Below are 19710 nucleotides of genomic sequence, written 5' to 3' on the forward strand. Positions count from 1 at the left end.
ATCTTGGATAGCGGAAAACGCTCAAAGAGGATTTTTGAGGACTTTTAGTATGTTATTCTAGACATTATTCTGGACCTATCCTGAAAAAATCAGCTTGTTACCAAAAATGTCCAGGTTTAGGCCTTTTTTGACCTAATGCTCTTGGACTATGTGTATAGCACACCCTGACTTTGGACACAGGGCCAGAAAATAAAAAAAAAACAAAAAAAACGGGCTCAGGTACTTGCATTCATGTGTAAGGTGCACGCCCATTTTCAATATTTTCAGGACAAAAAAGACGCGCTGTACACGAGTGTTTACGGTATTTGATAGTAGATGCAGTAGATTTGAAGCTACAATAACTTCAAATCATACAAGAAAGGAGTACTACCAACATTTAATAGGTATAACACGCTGGTTTGCCTGCATTTGTACCCTAAAAAAGGTCCATGGATCTTCCTTCACTATTTCACTCCTGTGCAACTAAACTTTATCATAACGAAGGCAAGTTGATAACATGAAACGGCAATATGAAGGAAGATAAACAAATACCTACAAACACATACAGTGAACTTTAATACAGAAAATATCATTCAAATGGAAAACAATACAGGACACAGAATATGAAAGAGTCTGACCTGTAACTGAACTCAAATATATGGACAAAAGAATCCTGAGTTATTTTATTACTGCTAAATTACAGAGAGAACATTTGAACAGCTAAACAAAGTAAAATGATCAGGTATGATAAAAATGCAAGAGATTTGTTTGTGGTTGTGTGGAATATAAGTGGTCTAATGAAAGATGTAAGAAAGACTAATGTAACTTGCCCTTGAAATCAGCTGTTTTTTTAAATTTCCATGTTTGCTTGTTATTTCATTTTGACTCGTCCATGTGATGAAATTGCCTAAAAGTTTCACTAATGAACTATCACATCACAGTGTGCTTTTGATCAAGTTTGATTAAATACATGGCATATGCTGCTTCAAGACATAATACTGGTACTCAAATTTTAACCCGTTGAGGACGGTTTGATTTTGCTACAACACGCATTTCCCATAGACGCTTGCCCGAGTAAACTCGGGACTCGTCCTCAATTGGTTAAGCTTGACCTTATTCATCCAGAAATCTATTGAACTAATGTTATGACATGTACTTCTTTGTTTCAACAATTTGTGTTTAATTCAAATTGTGATTAGTTCATATTATATAACTTCAGGTCTCACTTTTGAGGCGAGATTCTTGACCAGCTCAATCATGGAGTTCTTGAAGACTGTTCCAGCAGTGGGCGGTCGTTTGGTTACCTGGATGGAAATTAAATTTCACTGACATGTTGTAGGCATCTACTTCCACAATCAGTAAATACAGTATCTCTTTAAAGTGGCACTGACTCGACGACAAACTGCAAAATATATTAGCGACCATTCATCACAAACCTTGCAGTCACATGGGGGCAGATTTTCCAGTAGGCCATGAAGAGTATATACATATGTTGGGTAAAAAGGTCAATATCTGAACTTTGGTGGTTTCTAAAAGTGCTATCCTTCTTCCACCTAGACTCCAAAGTTTAGAATTACAAAATCAAGAGTGAGTATTGTTTATGGCAGTTCTAGTTAAAGGTGATATTTCATTTCTCTACTGAAACCATTTTCATTCATTCATTCATGATTGTTAAAGTGGAAGCACTGTCCAAAATATGGCTATGTGCAAAACATACACACAAATCTGGCAGTGAAAGTTCAAACCAATTTGCAATTAGAGTGAATGAAACACCTGGGCCATATTACATTCTCGATGTGTCATGTAGCTATCATAAGATCAAAGATAGTTGTCTATCACATTACTGTGACCCTGTGTCTACTTACAGCCGTCACTTTCTGTTGCCCTTCAGGCCACATGTGAGAGATGTTAGGGTTTTGGCTGGAGTAGAGGAGTCGCTTGAAGTCCTGGAAGAGAGTGTCCTTGTTCTTATCCATAAATCCATCCACATCATACCTACATGTACATAAACATACATGTAAAACACATCAGAAGATCACTTTGTTTGCCTTCAATACATGGATGAATATGGTCCATTAGGTATGCATTTCATGTACACTACATCACTTCAATTGTCATAGTGTCATTGCCATGAAATTTGTTCAGAGCAGGGAAACTTGAATTTTTTGTTTTCTTTTTCTTGTTGTGTATGTGTGACATAGTGTTCTTTTTTATCAATGGTTGCTTTACCAAGAGTTTTGGTCTCAACATGTATGTAATATACTGCTACCCGATCATCAGACAGTGCATTTGCAGTTTGACTTTGATGTATGGCTCTGGTGTAAATCACAATTCAGTGGGAGACAGCTATAGAGTTTAGTTTGTTAAATACATTTTTAATTTGGTGAACTTCCAACACAACTTTATAAAGATCATTGTAGTTTAGTTTATGCTTTTGGGTGGGGGCAGGGGGCATGAACAAATTTGAAAAAAAAAAATTGAACAAATCAAGATCTTACCATGGGGATGCTACCCACCAAGTTTGGTGAAAATTTGTCAATGGTTTTTTAAAGACCCTGTCACAACTTTCTGGACAAGCCTTGCGTGTGACTTGCGAAGAACAATTTTTGCTACTGGAAGGTCCCCGCAGATGACTCGCACATGACAGTGCCTAGCACGTATCTCAACTGTCGTACGTAGTTGCCCGGAGTTGCGCAAGCAAGTCCTATTTGCCCGCAGCCAAGTTTAGGCGCTGTCACACCTTTCTGGGCAAGCTACGCGGGCTTGTTACGTGTAGGGATTTTCCAGCATGCAGGCCAATTTTTGCAGGCGGACAAAGATTTGGGCGAGTTTTGCATGCATCTTACCTGCTGGACCCATGCTACTTATGTTCTGCTTTACGTGTATTCCGTGTGATCTGTGTATCACGTGCATGGGTGGCAAATGAGGGCTGAAAACTCGGTGAAGGAGTCCCTCTGAAGGAATTTGATATGGTAGAAGTCCCAAGGAATGTCATATCTTGGCCGCAGCCTACTCTCAACTAATCAGTAGAAAGGCTGTAACTGACCCTCAGCATGCACGCAGTTTCCTCGTATAGCTCGCTCCACGCCCGCAGAACTGACCAGCTACATGGATATTGACAGTATTGACACCGCTCATTGCCAGTAAAACACCTGTATTATGCTCATAGAATGTCCACAGATGACACGCGCTTCTGGCGCATAGGCATAGATCCACGAGCTACCTACGTACTTCAAGCGGGTCAACTGCTTGTGACTTGAGGAAGCTACGGGCCTCCTACTGGTGTTCTGCTGGCAATTCCTGTGACTCACCCGGAAAAAGTTTTGGTCATGCTCAAAACTTGACTGCAGGTAAATTGGACTTTTGTGCGCCCTTCCGGGCAACTCTGGGCAAGATACATGCAAGGTACTGTCAGGTGCAGGCCAACTGCAGGGAGGTCCGGGTAGCAAAAATTTCCCCCTGCAAGTCAACCCACAAGGTTTCCCCAGACATGGTGTGACAAGGCCTTGAGCATGCTCAAAACTTGTTCCAGGTGATCCATGAGTTGTTGGGGGTTGCCCGCAGAGGTACACGCAGAACACCAGTAGGAGGCCATTAGCGGCAGCACCTCGCAGGCAACTCCCACGCAGGTACTTCGTAGTCCCTGTATGCCGCTCACAACTGAAAACGGATCAGTTTCAAAGCTCTTACGCTGGTCACACGGAATACACGTAAGTAGCAGGTAAGTAGCACGCCTCTAGCAGGTAAGACACAAGTGCGAAACTAGCCAACGTTCTTGCCCGCCCGCAGAAAATTCTCCTGCGTGCTGGAAAATCCTTACTCAAGACAAGAAAGGTGTGACAGGGTCATAAGAAGGAGCTGAAAATACAATAGTCATCATAATTATCACTGAGAAATACCACTTTGGTGGCATGTTTTCCTTTTTGATATTTTAGACCCTATCAATTTCCTGTATTGCAGCTCTTCAAATCTCAGTTTCTTCTCTTTTGTTCAAATATTTTATCCACAATTATATTACTTCCCCTATTAAAATAGGCAGGCGTTGCAGTATGTTCACTTTGCCTTTAATTTTTCCAATCTCTGTCCCAGGGAATATGGGATACTGCTCATGTGCAAGATGTAGGGAAGTGTTGAGGACAAACCGTTTGGCTGTTCATTGAATAACAGTGATGGCACCTTATCATATGTAATTGTTCTGCCATGAAAAATTCTGCTGCGAACAGTTTAATTGCTCTTGCGACAAAAAAAGTCGCACTCGCATGACAGAAATCCTGCAAGTGTGACTTGAGCTGTGTGTTCCTGGTGTGCCATAGAAACCAAGGGGAAATGCCAAGTGTATGAAAGCATAACTGTAAAACCAGAGATTTTTCGCGTGCATGAAACTGTTGAAAATTTTGTGAGTCAAGACTTGTAAAAATATAATGCTCATGAAAGTTTTTGTCTACACATTTACACTGAATGCCAATGGCAATATGGGAACTTTCATGCTGCAAACAAGGCTGTCCACTCCAATTCACAAAAGTTTCATTCTGTGAATGTTTCTGGTTTTTCAAGTTGTAGCTCTGACAAAACCTCTGGTACAATTGTAGGTACAATTGCAGGTTTTTTTTTTTATGATACCAGATCCTAAAGAAAAGGCCAGTGGTGTTTGGGTAATAGCTTGCAGTGCTGGCAGTTACAAAGTTTTAAATCAATACACTAGAAAGTCATAATTTCAGGTATTTGTGCATGGATGTTTCATAAGCGTGTGACTACATAATGGTTGTTTTTGTGTTAGCCTAGCAGCAATCAGACCCATTTCTCACGGACTGTACATTGTATAGCAAATGCATTTGGAGGGGCTGTTTGAGTGGTACGTATGTGATTTGCAACTTTGTATATTTCTATATTTGGCAATCATTTTACTCACATTTTGCACATGTACCACACTGCCTGTCATGCTATTACAACAGAAAAGATATAAAACAGTTCTGAATGTACACCATGCAAGCATATGCCCCAGTACTACATGCATAGTTCAGTGACACACTGGAGCTCTGCATGATCGTTCATTCATTTCTGATGTACAAAGCTACTGGTGTGTTTGCAATCAATGAGTTAAGTAATGCACCATGTGCATTAATTCTTGATGTATTTTGGGGTAAATTTCTCCTTTAATGGAGTTGATCATATTGAACAAAGACATAGATCAAATATCTAACCTTTAGAAGAGATAGGTAATTCTTCATGATTATTCTACAGTCTGCACCATCAACTACACAGGGACTACCACTGAGAAGAGGAAATATCTGCTAGACAGGGTCAATTATAGATTTTTGTCAGATGACTTTGTCTCTTTGTGAGTGCAAAAGCAGGGACTCATAATTGATGAGTCACATTTGTTCTGAGATGAGACTCACATGACATCACCAGCATAGTGCTTTATCATGAAGTGTTTGCCATGCTCCAAGCTCTTCTCAGCAGGCTTCAGGGCCCGACTGGCGTAGTGAGGATGAGAGGCCAGCTTCTTATTCATTGCATCTAGAAAGATCTAGTTAGTTTTTTTAAAAGAGAAAAACACAATGAAAATTTTCATAAATAAATGCATAAAGCCATTTAAAGGTGCCAAAGTTACAATGTACAGTAGTATCTGTACAGTTGAACATGTAGTTGAGAACATCAGTTTAAGTGTACCAATACACTAGAAATTGAGTTTGTTTACAGGTAAAATACAGCCATAATTCACCTGTGATAGCCTCTGAAAGTATACATATTTTGATAAATCAGATCATATCACTATAATAATTTGGCACTTGTGCTTGGCACATTTAAATTCTGCTCCGGAAGTGCTGGTACTGATGTGCGCGTATTCTAACTATACATGTGCGTCTTTATGAATAATATTGAGATTCCATGTCGATCAGTAAGCAGATCATGCGCACACATTGCATGTCACTATCATTCAAGGCATATTTGGAAAAGAAATACTGATAGCGTGATAGTTCAAATGAAAGAATAGGGTGATCAACGAGTCCATTTCAAATTATATTTGTTTTTGTATATTCTTTAAAATTTACTTTTAAACCCCAATAAATCCAATTAAATTGGAATGAGAAAAAGTTCTAATACTTTGCAGAGGGCATGTCTCAAGTATATTCTACAAATACATGTACACCAAACATAATACTCAGAGTATTGGTGTCCTTTAAATATGATTTGATTTGATTTGATTTCTGCATTTTTCACAAAATAGATAAAATATATAGCACACAATTTTTCCACAAATAATCATACACTGAACAAAAATAAAATATTATATGGATAAACATGTATATAAACCAATCATATAGTATGTGTGAATTGTAGTAGGACATGATCTATTGGAAAATTGTTGACAGTTCAATCAAATCAGTACGAACAAAGTGCAAGAGACCGCCATTTTAAGTGAAAGCTCAAATTTGATGACAGCGTCTTAAAAATGATATGTACTTGATTATTACTTGGATTTACACCTGTCTCCCTCTGATTTTCAAGGAACAAACCATAATCTATGAGCTTTAACACATATATCCAAACACATACAAACCCATCTGTATGATTACTCTGCAGTAACACTAACCTCCAGCTACTGGTTTCATGCTAAACAGCTCAAAAATTACATTGCAAATATAGTACTGTAGATTTGGTTTTCAGAACCATAAATCTGAGAGCATTTAAAGTCAGTTATTTTGAAACAGTACAATTCACTCATAGATGGGCCAGAGATTGTTTGTATTTCAAGATGTGCTTGGTGCAAATTTGAATGAGAGTGGGTGATGACAGAAAGACTAGGATAAAATGCCACATTGGTCCCTACTGTAAGTCACCTTGTCCGTGATCTTGCCCACGTTTAGGCAGGCCTCATCCAAGATGGCGATGACACCTTTGTGCTGCTCCTCAACAAGGTCACAGATGATGCAGTTGTTGAAGTACTCAACATTGGTCCACTCTATGCCTTCCCGCTCATATTCCTCCTGCTCCTGTTTCAACACCAGCTCAATGAACAGCTGCTGCAGCTTTTCATTGCAGTAGTTGATGCAGAACTGTTCAAAACTGGAAATGGTATTAACTGGTGTTGATATTATTCATTTTTATAGAAATTAATGCAGAGCTACAACATGTATGTGTATGGAAAGGAAAAAAAACTTCTACATGAATAAGTGTAAATGCACTAATTATTCATGAATCAACGTGTAAATGACTAGAAGTAGATGGTAAAGTAGATGAATAAATAAACCAAAGACACTGAGTGGAAGGATGAGAGGATGAATTATATAAAATATTGTTTATGTGTAGTACAACAATAATTTCCAAATACTACAAAATCTAAATTCAATCAATTATTGAAATCATTTTGAGTACAGTATTCACCACATAAAAGGCCACGTGATGATCAGGAACATTGGTTAAATGAGGTACGCCTTCCAGAAACACTTCCAGTGCACACTATTTTAACTCTTTACGTGCCATGGTAAAAACCCTGTGTGCCAAATTATTCTGAGAGACCAACATAGTCATGGTTGACATGACATTCTGTTTTTTTCAATCTATATATGTAACTTCTATAGATTTCTGTTAAGCTGGACATATAGTAAGCAAAATTGTACAAAAACTCTCAAGCTTTGCTCTGATGTAAATTGCATGACAAATCTAAAATTATTTTTCTTTCAAATGACCAGTAGCTACAGCTGTATATTACTGTAAATGCAAGACTTTGGCTCACAAAACAGTGACGGAAGCTTAGAATATACACACAAATCTAGTAGGGAACACAGCTTGATAGTCACATAAAATGCAAGCTATATGTGAGATTAACAGAAGCGCAAAAGACGCTTTCATTGTACTGCATTTTATAAAAAGTCCCTACCGCTTGGTTGCTTTGCTCCCTTGCCGAGGATCTCACACCGTCACATGAATATGACCCCATCAAGAGTTTGCCCCCCAAAAAACACGTTCCAGCGCGCTTGTATGTAAATGATTTACTGATATTTACACAGATTTATTGATCTGATTAGGAAGTCAAGACCTTGTAGTAAAAGTTTAATCTACAGTAGTTGTCTTTTCGCAGGTGATAATTCCCAACAAGTGATCTTAATCTATTGTCAGCCTGGTACATAAAGCACCTACAGTTGACACAGATCTCACATCTATATTGCTGCAAATACACTACTGGATTGCTTTGCAGATGGTGCACAGTTGTGAGTGCATTAGAATGATGCATGATTATGCTAGTATCAGTATCTTTAACAATGGTGTAAACTCCACTTTATAATGTATCTCTCTGAGTACATTTTGCTCCAGTGTAAATACCCTTTTGTGCTCTGAATGGCTTAACGATCTGAAACTGTGCATTACATGACCAATCTCTGCAAACAATTTAGCTCAACAGAGTTATTAGCTTGTGTGAAGGAAAAAGTATAGTCCGCACTGCTCCATTACATATAACAATTACCTCACACATGATGGTATTATGCACACCTTTAACTGACCTTTTATGTGAATGACCACTGCAACAAATGTATACGTAAGTTGCATAAAATCAGAGCAGTCACCAGAATGACATCATATGCAACTCCAAGTGACTACTTTCTTAATTCTGTCTAATATTCTGTCATACAGGATCCTTATGTCGAGCAAAATTGATTTCTTTGAAAGATTAAGGAAGCAATAACAGCAAAATCTTTGAATTTGCAATGAAATCTGACTTTCATTATGTCTATCCAAAGAAGATAGGCTCGTGAATCACACTGTCTTGTTTCAAAAGCTGAACTTTCTTCCATTTTTTAAAAACATTTATTCAAAATGACAAGACTGGATGACTGCACAGGCACAAAAAAAAGAAGAAAAACAAAAGTAATTTTTGCTTGCTCTATCAGCATGTGGAGGTTAAAAAATTAAACCCCTTGAAATGTCCTCCAACACATTCTTCTAGTGAACTGCTTTACGACAATGAAAATTGGCGTGGTAAAGGTTTCCTTACCTATTGTCATCAAAGATTTCAAAGCCATAGATGTCAAGCACACCAATGACGGTTTCCTTCCCATGTTCCATCACGGTTCCCTTGACCTCGATGGCACTATTGATCTTGCCAACAATCCAAGTGAAGAGTCGCTCATATATGGCCTGGGTTACAGAGGAGCACAAGATGGTGTTGGCAGGGGTAAGATGGATTTGCACCCAGTCTCATATTTACCTCTCCCAGTAGGGTGAAACACCAGGTCGGCAGAGCTTATGTTTCCTGTTCTGTATGTTTATCAGTGTTTTTGTCTGTCCATCAGTCTGTTTGTCTGACTGTCTGTCTGTTTGTGTACATATAACCTGAGCATGAACAAATTGTCACCAAACTTGCAGGATGTGTTTACAATGAGGTAAGAAAGAAACAATTAAATTTGGGGGTCATGTAGTCAAAGGTCATAGAGATCAGTAAGGACATAAAATAAGCTTAATCTCCAAATAACTCAAGAATGGAAGATCAGATTTTCCCCAAACTTGCAGGGTGTGTGTATAATGAAGTAACAAAGAGACACTTTAGTCTGAAGGTCATGAGGCCAAAGGTCATAAGGGTCATAAAATACATTAGATAAGATTAATCTCCCAATAACTCGAGAACTGATGATCAAATTTTACATCAAACATGCAGGATGTGTTCATAATGAGGAAGGAGAGAAACTATTAAATTTGGGGGTCATGAGGTCAAAGGTCAAAGGGGTCACTAACGACATAACATAAGCTTTATCTCCCAATAACTCAAGAACGGATGATCAGATTTTCACCAAACTTGCCGGGTGTGTTTATAATGAAGTAAAACAAAAACAGTTTAATTTAGGGATCATGAGGGGAAAGGTCAAAGGTCAAGGGATCATAAAAGACATAAGATAAGCCTAATCTTCCAATAACTCTATTCAGGGATGATTGGATTTTCACCAAACCTGCGGAATGTGTTCATAATAAACTAAGAGAGAAACAATGAAATGGGGGTCATGAGGTCAAAGGTAATGGGATCATAAAGGACATAAAATAACTCTACACAGCAACAGATGATCAGATTTTCATCAAATGTATTGTGTAGATGTCCCTATAATCTAAGTACTGTAAAGTTGGTGGTATTTCATATTACAGAAGGCTACGTTAGTGCCTTTGTAAATTTCACAATCATAATAGACACACGGGCTGATGATAACAGACAATGGCTGAATATTTTGATCATGAAAGGGATTATGTTATGTGCTTTATTTGTCAACACAAACAGTGAGTGCATGTCATTGTACAACTCACTCAAGTAGGAGGAAAAATACCATGTGGTTCAGATAGCGATATTTGCATAGTACATAGAGTTTGTGACAGAAATGTGAGAACAGTTTATGAATCTGTCATATTTTCCTGACAATATATGTATTAAAGCACAGTTACAGGTAAATTACAGGGTAAAAGAGATTTCACATCAAAATGAGGGCAATCACTAGGTGCACTATATGTAATACCCTCAACCGTACTAGGTGTGGGACTAGTTCAAGAGCTTCAGCCTTTTGGACTAGTAGTGTAGTAGAGCAGGCTGGAAATTAAGTGTTAATCTTATACATGCCCTAACTTTTCTAGATCTACCCAGGGGAGGTGTTAGAGAAGGAAAACTGATGAGAATTTCTCTTTTCAAAATGTACTAAGGTCTGTGGTGTGGAAAGTTATGTGCTTCATCGCAGGTGTGGATAAATTGTTATGACAAATGACAGCCCTTCTGTTCAAGTATGCATCATTCCTCAATGACAACAACCCTAGTGAGAGGCAGTTCACAGTCCCTTTTAGTATTTTGGTAGCAATTACCTAGTGTGCAGAGAACAGGACACATAAACAAAATCCAGTAAAGAATCTCTGAAGTGTCATATGCTACTAAACATACAGAAACATGCACTAGGTAATTACTGCACATAATCCAAAAGATTTAACATCCAAGTGCCAAACCTTCTGAACAAAACTATGTACAAATGTGTGCAAGATGGTTAAATGTCAATAATGTCAACTTTTTATAAGCTTCTTACATTCCTTTTTTTTTTCAGTCCCGATGTATTAGTAACAAGAAAATATGAAGATAAACTGGAAGGATTTGTTCTGTACCACACTACCACCAAGTTCATAAAGGATTTTAACATTTTCACTGAAATGCAGCTTAAAATTGTTAAAATCAAGAACCTGTTTTTTGGTCTCCATATCACTTATCTATGGAAGACACCATAAGAACATTTTCTCTAACAATTTCCTTCACCATACCAACTCCACCATACCAACTCCACCATAACACCACCACTATTATACCATAACAACTCCTTCTCTAACACCTTCCTGCTCCAGGCACGGAGGTGTTAGAGAAGGAGCAAAATCTCTTCACAATTTGTGCAAATTTATGCATAGGTTCTGTAGCATGACAATTTACTGGCTTTGATGTGTCACACTCCATGACACTCTTCCAGAGAGTTTGGACATGAAGAGCAAAGAAGATGTTCTTGATTATAACAATTTTAAGCTGTATTACAGATGAAATGTTGAAATCCTGTTTGGAACTTGGTGGTAATATTTGTACAGAACGACTATTTTAATAAGTTTTTCTTCAAATCCCTTGGTTATAAGACCCCCTGGACTGAAAAAAGAGTACAGTTGAACCTCTCTTATCCGGCCTCCCTTTATCCGGATCTCTCTATTATACAGACGCAATCTCGCCGTGATTTTCTTCTTTTTTTTAATAATTACGGGAGGAAAGGGGGATTCCCAAGTCCTTGAGAACTCCTACACAAACACACATGAATTACATATACTTGATACATTTCTTAATAATTATTTAGGTAAATCATCCCAAGAATTTACAAAAGAAAATGATTGCATTCTTGCAAACACGAACCTCTATTTTGAGGTCTGTTACTGAGTGTTACAATGAAAAGGTTGCAGTATACACATTACTACATGTGGTACTACAATGGGCTACATCAGTACATGTGTATGTATATGTACATGTATAAAGCATTGAGTCTCCTTTATCTGGCCAAATCCCTTATCCGGATGAGCCCCGGTCCCGACTTGTCCGGATACGAGAGGTTCAACTGTATTAGTATCTCATAAAAAAGTTATATCTAAACCATCTTGCGCACATTTGTGGATAATATTGTTCACCAGGTTTAGTACTTCAATACATTAAATCTTTTAAATGAAGTTATTGGTTAATGCGTTTTCTTGCGTGTTTAGTAGCATTTTACTGTTAAAGAAGTACAATTTTTACTACTTTTATTCACATGTCCTATATCCTTTGCACACTCAACAACTGCTGTCAAAAACATTGAAGGGGACAGCGAATTGCTGCTGGCTAGGTATGCTTTATTTCAGGAATGATGAATATTCAACAGAACTGCTATCTTTTGTCAAAGCAATTTATTAATGCCTGTGATAGAACACATAACTTCTTGGCAGCCTGGAGCATGGGTACAAAGGAGAGATTCTTGTTTCCTCTCTTTCTCTAACACCTCCCTGCTTGGAGGATGGGGCATTAAACAATAGTCATCCTATTGAACTTATGTATAAATTTGTACAAATTGAGAAGAGAATCCACTCCTTTTCTTTAATAACACCTCCCTGATCTACCTACATGTAATCAGGCTCTAAAGAGTAAAGACATTTGCCAGCATTCACAATCACCTTGAAATTTCTTCTTTGGATGGCTTCTGAAATTAATCAGAACAATTCTCTGAAAGTTTTAGAGTTCGCCTATCTCCATCCATTTCATGAAATATGAAACAGATTTTCTGTTTTGTTTTCTCAAGACTAAAGGCCTCCGCCAGACACTTTCTGAAGGAAACCATCAATCATATCAGTTCAGCATTACATAACTGTCATGTTACAATAGAATAAAGGGTGATTGCAAACAACAGATCTAGCAAATTTCTTTAGCATTTGAAATATACAGTATATAAGAGTATTTACATGTGCATATAGCTTTGGACCTGCATTTCTTGATCAGTAATACTTGTACATTCATTTGTCAACATAATCAACCCATATGTCAATATAAGAATCAGATGGTAAAAGATAAAATTGTATGGTGATGTGTTATAGCTTTGTGTAATATGCGGCTGGGGGATATCACGCTGGTATGGTTATTGCTATCATCTGCAGCTGATATGCATGATATCAGCACAGTGTGATAAGCTTGCAGGACACCACAGTAATGGCACTGTGTAAACACCAATCCTTTGATCAGTCTATGAATCAAATATCATATCTAAGAATAGATTAAGTTGCTTTTGATAAATATGATAAAGATTGTTTTCTCTTGTGATCTGGCATCACCTTTGCAAATGCATCCCTGCCGTAGTAAGCTTGAGCCTTGGTGTGACCTTTGTGGACAACCTCACTGGAACCAGCAGCTACAACACGGAAGCAGAGTGCTTTGATAAGGTCATCTTTGGTCACATTGAGAAGTTTTGCCAGGGTGGAAAGCTCTTTCTCATTGACGACCTGGCACTCCTCCTCTTTGTTGGGTTTGCTTTCAAACTGGACCTCACCCTGTGTAGAAACATTCAATACAACCCATGTATAAAGGTACATCAAGGACAAATAGGCCCATAGTGTCATATACAATGTATGTATGTATAACATCTGAAGTTCCCTGTGCATCTGGAACTTTGCACAAGCAGCAAACTGTAAGCACTTCATGAGTAAAAGAGAGTTGTCTATGGGTACTAATCATGATCATCACAATACTGTTTCTATGACCTTTGCTACAGCAGCTCATCACTATCATGCACTACAATCTTTATGACTACCAAATACATAAACCAACAGTACCGTGATATCTACTACTGCCATCAATGTCACTTTCTAGTATAATCATAAAACATAATCATTAGCAATTACCCTATTCCCATGTTCATTATCATGGCAGTTATCCTATCATTATGGCATTATTTTTACCATGTCTCCTACAATGATTATCTGACAACTGTGTGCAAACTACCATTATCATGATTATAATAACTGCCATTAGTGGGCCGGATCCCTACCAACACCATATTAAATCATGTTTGATGTAATTTCATCTCTCTTGCTGTTCATCCAATGAGGTGGATTAAGGAACTGTGATAAGCTCAAGAAGGAAAAAACAAACAAATCCTGATGAAACCTCCACCCCTCGATGGCATGGTGAGCTTTATCCCTACCAATTGCACGAGAATAGCATCTTGTCTGCATGGTCTTCTTGAATACCAATTCTAATGATCTTCCTAAAGTCACAACCAAAAATACCAATCATGTGAAATGCCCACATCTACTTCCACCCAATGTTCCCCTGATCCCAACTAACTCTCCTCATCCACAAGCTCAAAAATTCTCATCCTTACCAGATGGATTATGGCTGCAACCATGGTCCACACTGTCTTCTGCTCCTCTGGAGTGAATCTCAAATCTCTCATAGCTTCCTGGGCAGCCTTATAGTCTCTTCTATCATGACCAGCTTGGCTGCTCTGAAAGTACAGTACATCAAAAGCTCACAGAATGTATGCATTTCATGTAGACTGCCCATTACTGTATATGCCATATATTTTGCGAGTCTAAATTTTCGCGAGTTGGGAATTCCCGACGATTTCGCGAATGGTTAAATTCGTGATCGTGGTGTCCTGTACTGAACGGATAATAATGTACACACGTACGTCACATCCACATCAGGATCAGAGTCAATATTTTCTCATGTCTTTAATTTCGCAAATAGCACCTGTCTCGCGAAATTTGCGAAAATAAAAACCTCGCAAAATATTCGGCATATACAGTAGATTACATAAACAGTAACAAAAATAGGACAAACTTTCTAAAATTTTACAGAATATACTAATACAGCACATACAAATTGCATCACTTTGTAGATATCATATAAAAAAAAATCAAACATCACAAAGGTGACACCATACATGTATCTGTTATTATCCATTTTTTGTTCACCCCATTTGACAAGAATTGATGAGGTCTCTATTGTATTTTTTTGAAGTACTTACTGCTGTTCCATTGCCCTGGTTGATGTAAAAGTACATGCTAGGGTCTCTCTGTAGCTGGAATTCCTTCAGCTGCTGCTCAGGGCTGCCCACAAGGAGCTGGTAAAAGGAGTGGAAATTTCTCTCCCCTTTCTGCTGGTGAATCACCCTTGACTGCAACAGACATATTCGAAATTGACATTTAATCAAGAGGAATGAACTTAGATGGTAAAAATCATGGAGCACTGCACAAATCTTTTCATCACAGGCATACATAGGTTGAGGTGAACTTGCCACTTTGTGGCTAAGTTTCATCACAAGTTTTTTTTTTTTCTTTTTCTTCATCTTCTTCTCACGACACATTTTCATTTGTCCTCTTCATATAGTGCAATCCTTGATAATTCTTCCAAGGCCAAAGATCAATGCCTTCACTATGCCACTCATCTTTCTCAATGTTCATATCCATAAGTGGCAATAGTCCACATCAAGTTTCTCATTAGTTTTATTCTTGATTCTTCTGATCAGTACACTTTTTTTCCAAGTCATGCATGACCCTTCCAATTCTCTTAATTGCAGATCTTTTTCTCTTCAAACAGCATGTTACGAAAGATGTTGGCTAAAAAAAATGGGGGGAGGGGAAGTTCGGACTTTGGTAGTAATTAGGGCAAATGTGAAGGTTTGTCCATTGGCAGGTTGAATCTCATCTGTGAACCATTCCTACATATACTGTGAAGACTCCCATTTATCTTTTAGGGATGGTGAACTATGTACGCTACATTTACACCATGTTCCCGGCAGCCACAGCAGCCCCGTTTACCCGAAACATACAATGTAGTAGGTTGTAAGGAACATATATAAGGTAATTTTTGCTCTGTTTTCTTCGTAAAAACATCGCTAAAATTTAACTTTTTCTGAAGATCAAATTGTTTATTTCTGCAGATGATTATGTTTGCATGTTCAATAGAATCAATATCTAAACTTTTTTTTCAAAAAAAGGAAAGCTGTTTACTTTTTTTCGCACTGTAATAAACATGATGTTAATTCTAAATGCAATAAGGTGCTGCGGTCAACGGATTTCAGGTCAGTAATTGGTGTGGTCCACCATGCCCGACTACCGCACACTTCCAGTTTTCGTTACGGCCAATTATGAGCTATATAACTATAGCCACACCTTCTTTTCAAGCATATGGCACAAAGTGACCGGTTGATACTCTTTGCTGACTATTGCTAGTCACCTGGGGCAAACCACGAGGGGTAGACATCATTCACCCATTTTTCTTGTGTGGGTAGGTAGGGGGACCACTTCACAGAGTGCGATGAATGAATGAAGTGGGATCTTTCATGCATAAGTCAGTTGTGGCTACCTCACTAATGGGACCTCTGTTTAATGTCCTATCCAAGTGACACAGTGTTTTTTTTGTTTTTGTTTTCTCTTAGGGGACAGAATGCTTACACAGAATGTTGCTCAATGAGACTCAGAAATTGAATCCAGTACCCTAGGATCTTGAGGCAGATATGCTACCAACTGAGCCAAATCACCGCCCTATAGTAAGACTGTGAAGCTGGGACATGTTTGATCCATAAATAGAGTCACACTTGGAATAAGGCTAGTAAACTGATCAAAATGGGCCAATTGCTGGCATGTGATGGCCCATTTTCAGGCATTCTTCATGCCTCATTCAGATGATTACAATGAGGTACAATTTGTTCAATTAATCAATTTCCTTGTGAAGGAAGATAATTGTAATTGGGCAAAGAGGGATATTCCATAAATGAGATGATGCCCGAGATGAGCATGTTTAGGACATTTTTTTTTTAAATTCTGACACCATAATAATGTGCACATAATACCACATAATCACTTTCCTTTACAACTAATTAATTACTTGAAAAATCACCACGAAACTTGACATCAAGGTTGTATTTTCACTCACATGGTATTTCTCTGAATATCTTTTGATTACAGTAAACGAATCAAAATTATGAATATCCCTTCCACACATTATGTATGGAATACAAATCAAAAGAAGCAGAAAAAGAAAGAAAAGAAGAAGAAGAAGAAACTGTATGCATGGTGCATCATGTATCGAATCTAATTGCATGTATTTGAGGTGAACACATTCAGGGGAGGAGAATATGCTAACATGTACTGTAGTAATTGTACATTGTAGGAACAGACTTATATTATCCCAATGTGCATTTAAATTCCAGCTGTGAACATCTGTTCTACTGTTCTATTATATCTGCACACCTATCATCAGTTGCCATTAGAAATGCTTTTATCTAGTATATAGATTTTTGTGCAGCTTTCAACCTTTAGACTTCAAACTGACTAATATTCTTTTGCACAATGGTAGACACAACAATTATCAAACCTACATTACATGCCAGGGCAAAAAACATTAGTGCAGATACAAAGCACATTTCACATTCCAGAACTGCAAATGATTACAAAAATTATGAGAATTATGCATGGCAGTATATATTCAGGAGTGATACATACTATACCCAGACTTCATGGGCTGTTCTGTCCTTTTCTAAAATTTTCTCAACATGAAATTTTGTAGGATCAGCCTTAAAAAGTTAAGAATTTTGGCAATTTGTTCAAAAGTTTTAAAGGCAATAATAAAAATGTGAGAGCTAATTTATATAGTCCAACACCAACATTCTCTGCATAAGATTATAAAAGAAGAATGGGAGACATGGAGGATGGTGCACATAAAATTAATGACATGTTTTATCTTCTGTTTTTGTTATGCCATATATCAAAAGTATTCCCATCATGAAAGACTGTTAAATGTCATTTGCCCATGTGTAACATTACACATCTTTAAAGAGACCACCGGCAGGCTCAGGAATACTTTTTTTTTAACCTGTTCCTTTTGCAGAGTGACCTCAGGGATTACTCCAAAATCTTCGAGTGATCCCTGAGGTCACTCCAAAATGAGTGAAAATGAACATTTTCACTCAAAATTCACTCCAATCTCACTCTAAATTTACTCTTTTTTGTATTCACTCCTTCAAGAGTGAATATTTTCACTCGATTTTTTTTTTTAGATAGTACATTCTTGTTCTGTATCAAAACTGTGTGTATTTTTGTCTAATTTACCTTAAAGTTTTCAAATGTAGTGTGCTTGTTTTGCTGTAAAACTAGTATGAAGATGTAGGTAGCAATAGAGGCTGAGCCCACTAGATTTTGACTTTTGTTGACCCCATACGGGTGCCCTTGTAGTGTACAACAAAAGAGTTTGTGAGCCCATCGGCGCATGGTCTATTCATATTGCATGTCTGAACGATACTTCGCATTGTTTGATGGCACATGCAGTTGACTGGAGAGTGGAAAAGATGAAACATGTACAGGGTAACTGCTTTTTGCCAGGCAGATTACCAACTTGAATATCCATTCTTTGTTGATACACAAGAAAACCTAGTTTGGGGGCATCAAGGGTTCTCTGCGAATTGCAAATTGAACAGGTTAAAAAAAAGTATTCCTGAGCCTGCTGGTGGTCTCTTTAAAGATGTGTAATGTTACACATGGGCAAATGACATTTAACAGTCTTTCATGATGGGAATACTTTTGATTTATGACATAACAAAAACAGAAGATAAAACATGTCATTAATTTTATGTGCACCATTCTCCATGTCTCCCATTCTTCTTTTTGGAGTGACCTCAGGGATCACTCAAAGATTTTGGAGTAATCCCTGAGGTCACTCTAAAACGAGTGAAAATGAACATTTTCACTCAAAACTCACTCCAATTTCACTCTAAATTAACTCTTTTTTGTATTCACTCCTTCAAGAGTGAATATTGTCACTCGATTTTTTTAGAGAGTATATTGCTAGAAGAAACTCTAATCTTTGATCAAAGTAATTTCTCTGGTTAGCATAACACAAATAAACATTAGTTTAGGCCACAAATGCAGATACTCTTGTCTACATTCTGGGAACATGGTATCCCAGTTTCCTGCAAATGATTTATGCTACAGGAACGTAGTATACTAGGTTCCTGTATGGAATGGGTTAATCTGGTTTTGCGTAAAAAACAACAACCATGTCATTAAAATATCAGTGGTATGGCTATGATGACTATGAAGACAAAAAATTAAGAAAAAATTGATGCCCTTTGATGTGAGTAGGTTGTAGACCACGATAAATTCAAAAACCATTAAAGTTTGCAATCATGTCCATTCTGTTCTTTAGAGTTTAATATAAACATCTCTGATACTTGTTAATATTCAACTAATCCATTCATCCAGGTTCCAATTTAAAATATGATTCATTTTCAAATGACACTATCATAGAATATGACCATGGTGAAATAACAATTTCATGAGACTGACTTTTTTCACACCCAGCACAGGATCAAGGACAAGTGAGTTGATATCCATGGGTGTGAAGTTCCATTTCTCTCCATGACCATGAACAGCTGTAGTCATGGATACTGAGGTCCTGTTTGTCTAAGAGTGACTACAAAAGTAATATCATGCTCACATCTGTCACTGCATGCTGGGAATTGTGGCATTGTTGCTATAAGAACTACACGCCACATCCAATACATAATATGGCTTGCTTCACCAATGGATTTAATTCTAAGAACATCTTCTCTCCTCATGCTTTGCTCACCTATCTTGTTCTTTTTACCTCTGCCAAGGAGGTTATGTTACAGTTTTTTATTATGATTTTTTTTTCCTTCACCTAAATGGGTTCCATTT

General features: G+C 37.7%; 1 protein-coding gene across 1 annotated transcript in view; it reads right to left on the minus strand.

Moving 5' to 3' along the window:
- LOC139728551 (unconventional myosin-Id-like) overlaps positions 1-19710 on the minus strand; it is a 105497-nt gene that overhangs the window by 33533 nt on the left and 52254 nt on the right. Inside the window, exons 5-12 of the mRNA XM_071639488.1 lie at positions 15021-15170; positions 14373-14495; positions 13324-13539; positions 8978-9120; positions 6825-7050; positions 5379-5509; positions 1845-1974; positions 1206-1283 (exon numbers count right to left, since the gene is read on the minus strand). Coding sequence (XP_071495589.1) covers positions 1206-1283; positions 1845-1974; positions 5379-5509; positions 6825-7050; positions 8978-9120; positions 13324-13539; positions 14373-14495; positions 15021-15170 — 1197 coding nt within the window. The remainder of the gene's footprint in view (positions 1-1205; positions 1284-1844; positions 1975-5378; positions 5510-6824; positions 7051-8977; positions 9121-13323; positions 13540-14372; positions 14496-15020; positions 15171-19710) is intronic.

This window comes from Diadema antillarum, unplaced genomic scaffold (assembly GCF_040938485.1).
Source record: "Diadema antillarum isolate AM-2024a unplaced genomic scaffold, OU_Dant_1.0 seq00000183_RagTag, whole genome shotgun sequence".
NCBI classification, from domain to species: Eukaryota; Metazoa; Echinodermata; class Echinoidea; order Diadematoida; family Diadematidae; genus Diadema; species Diadema antillarum.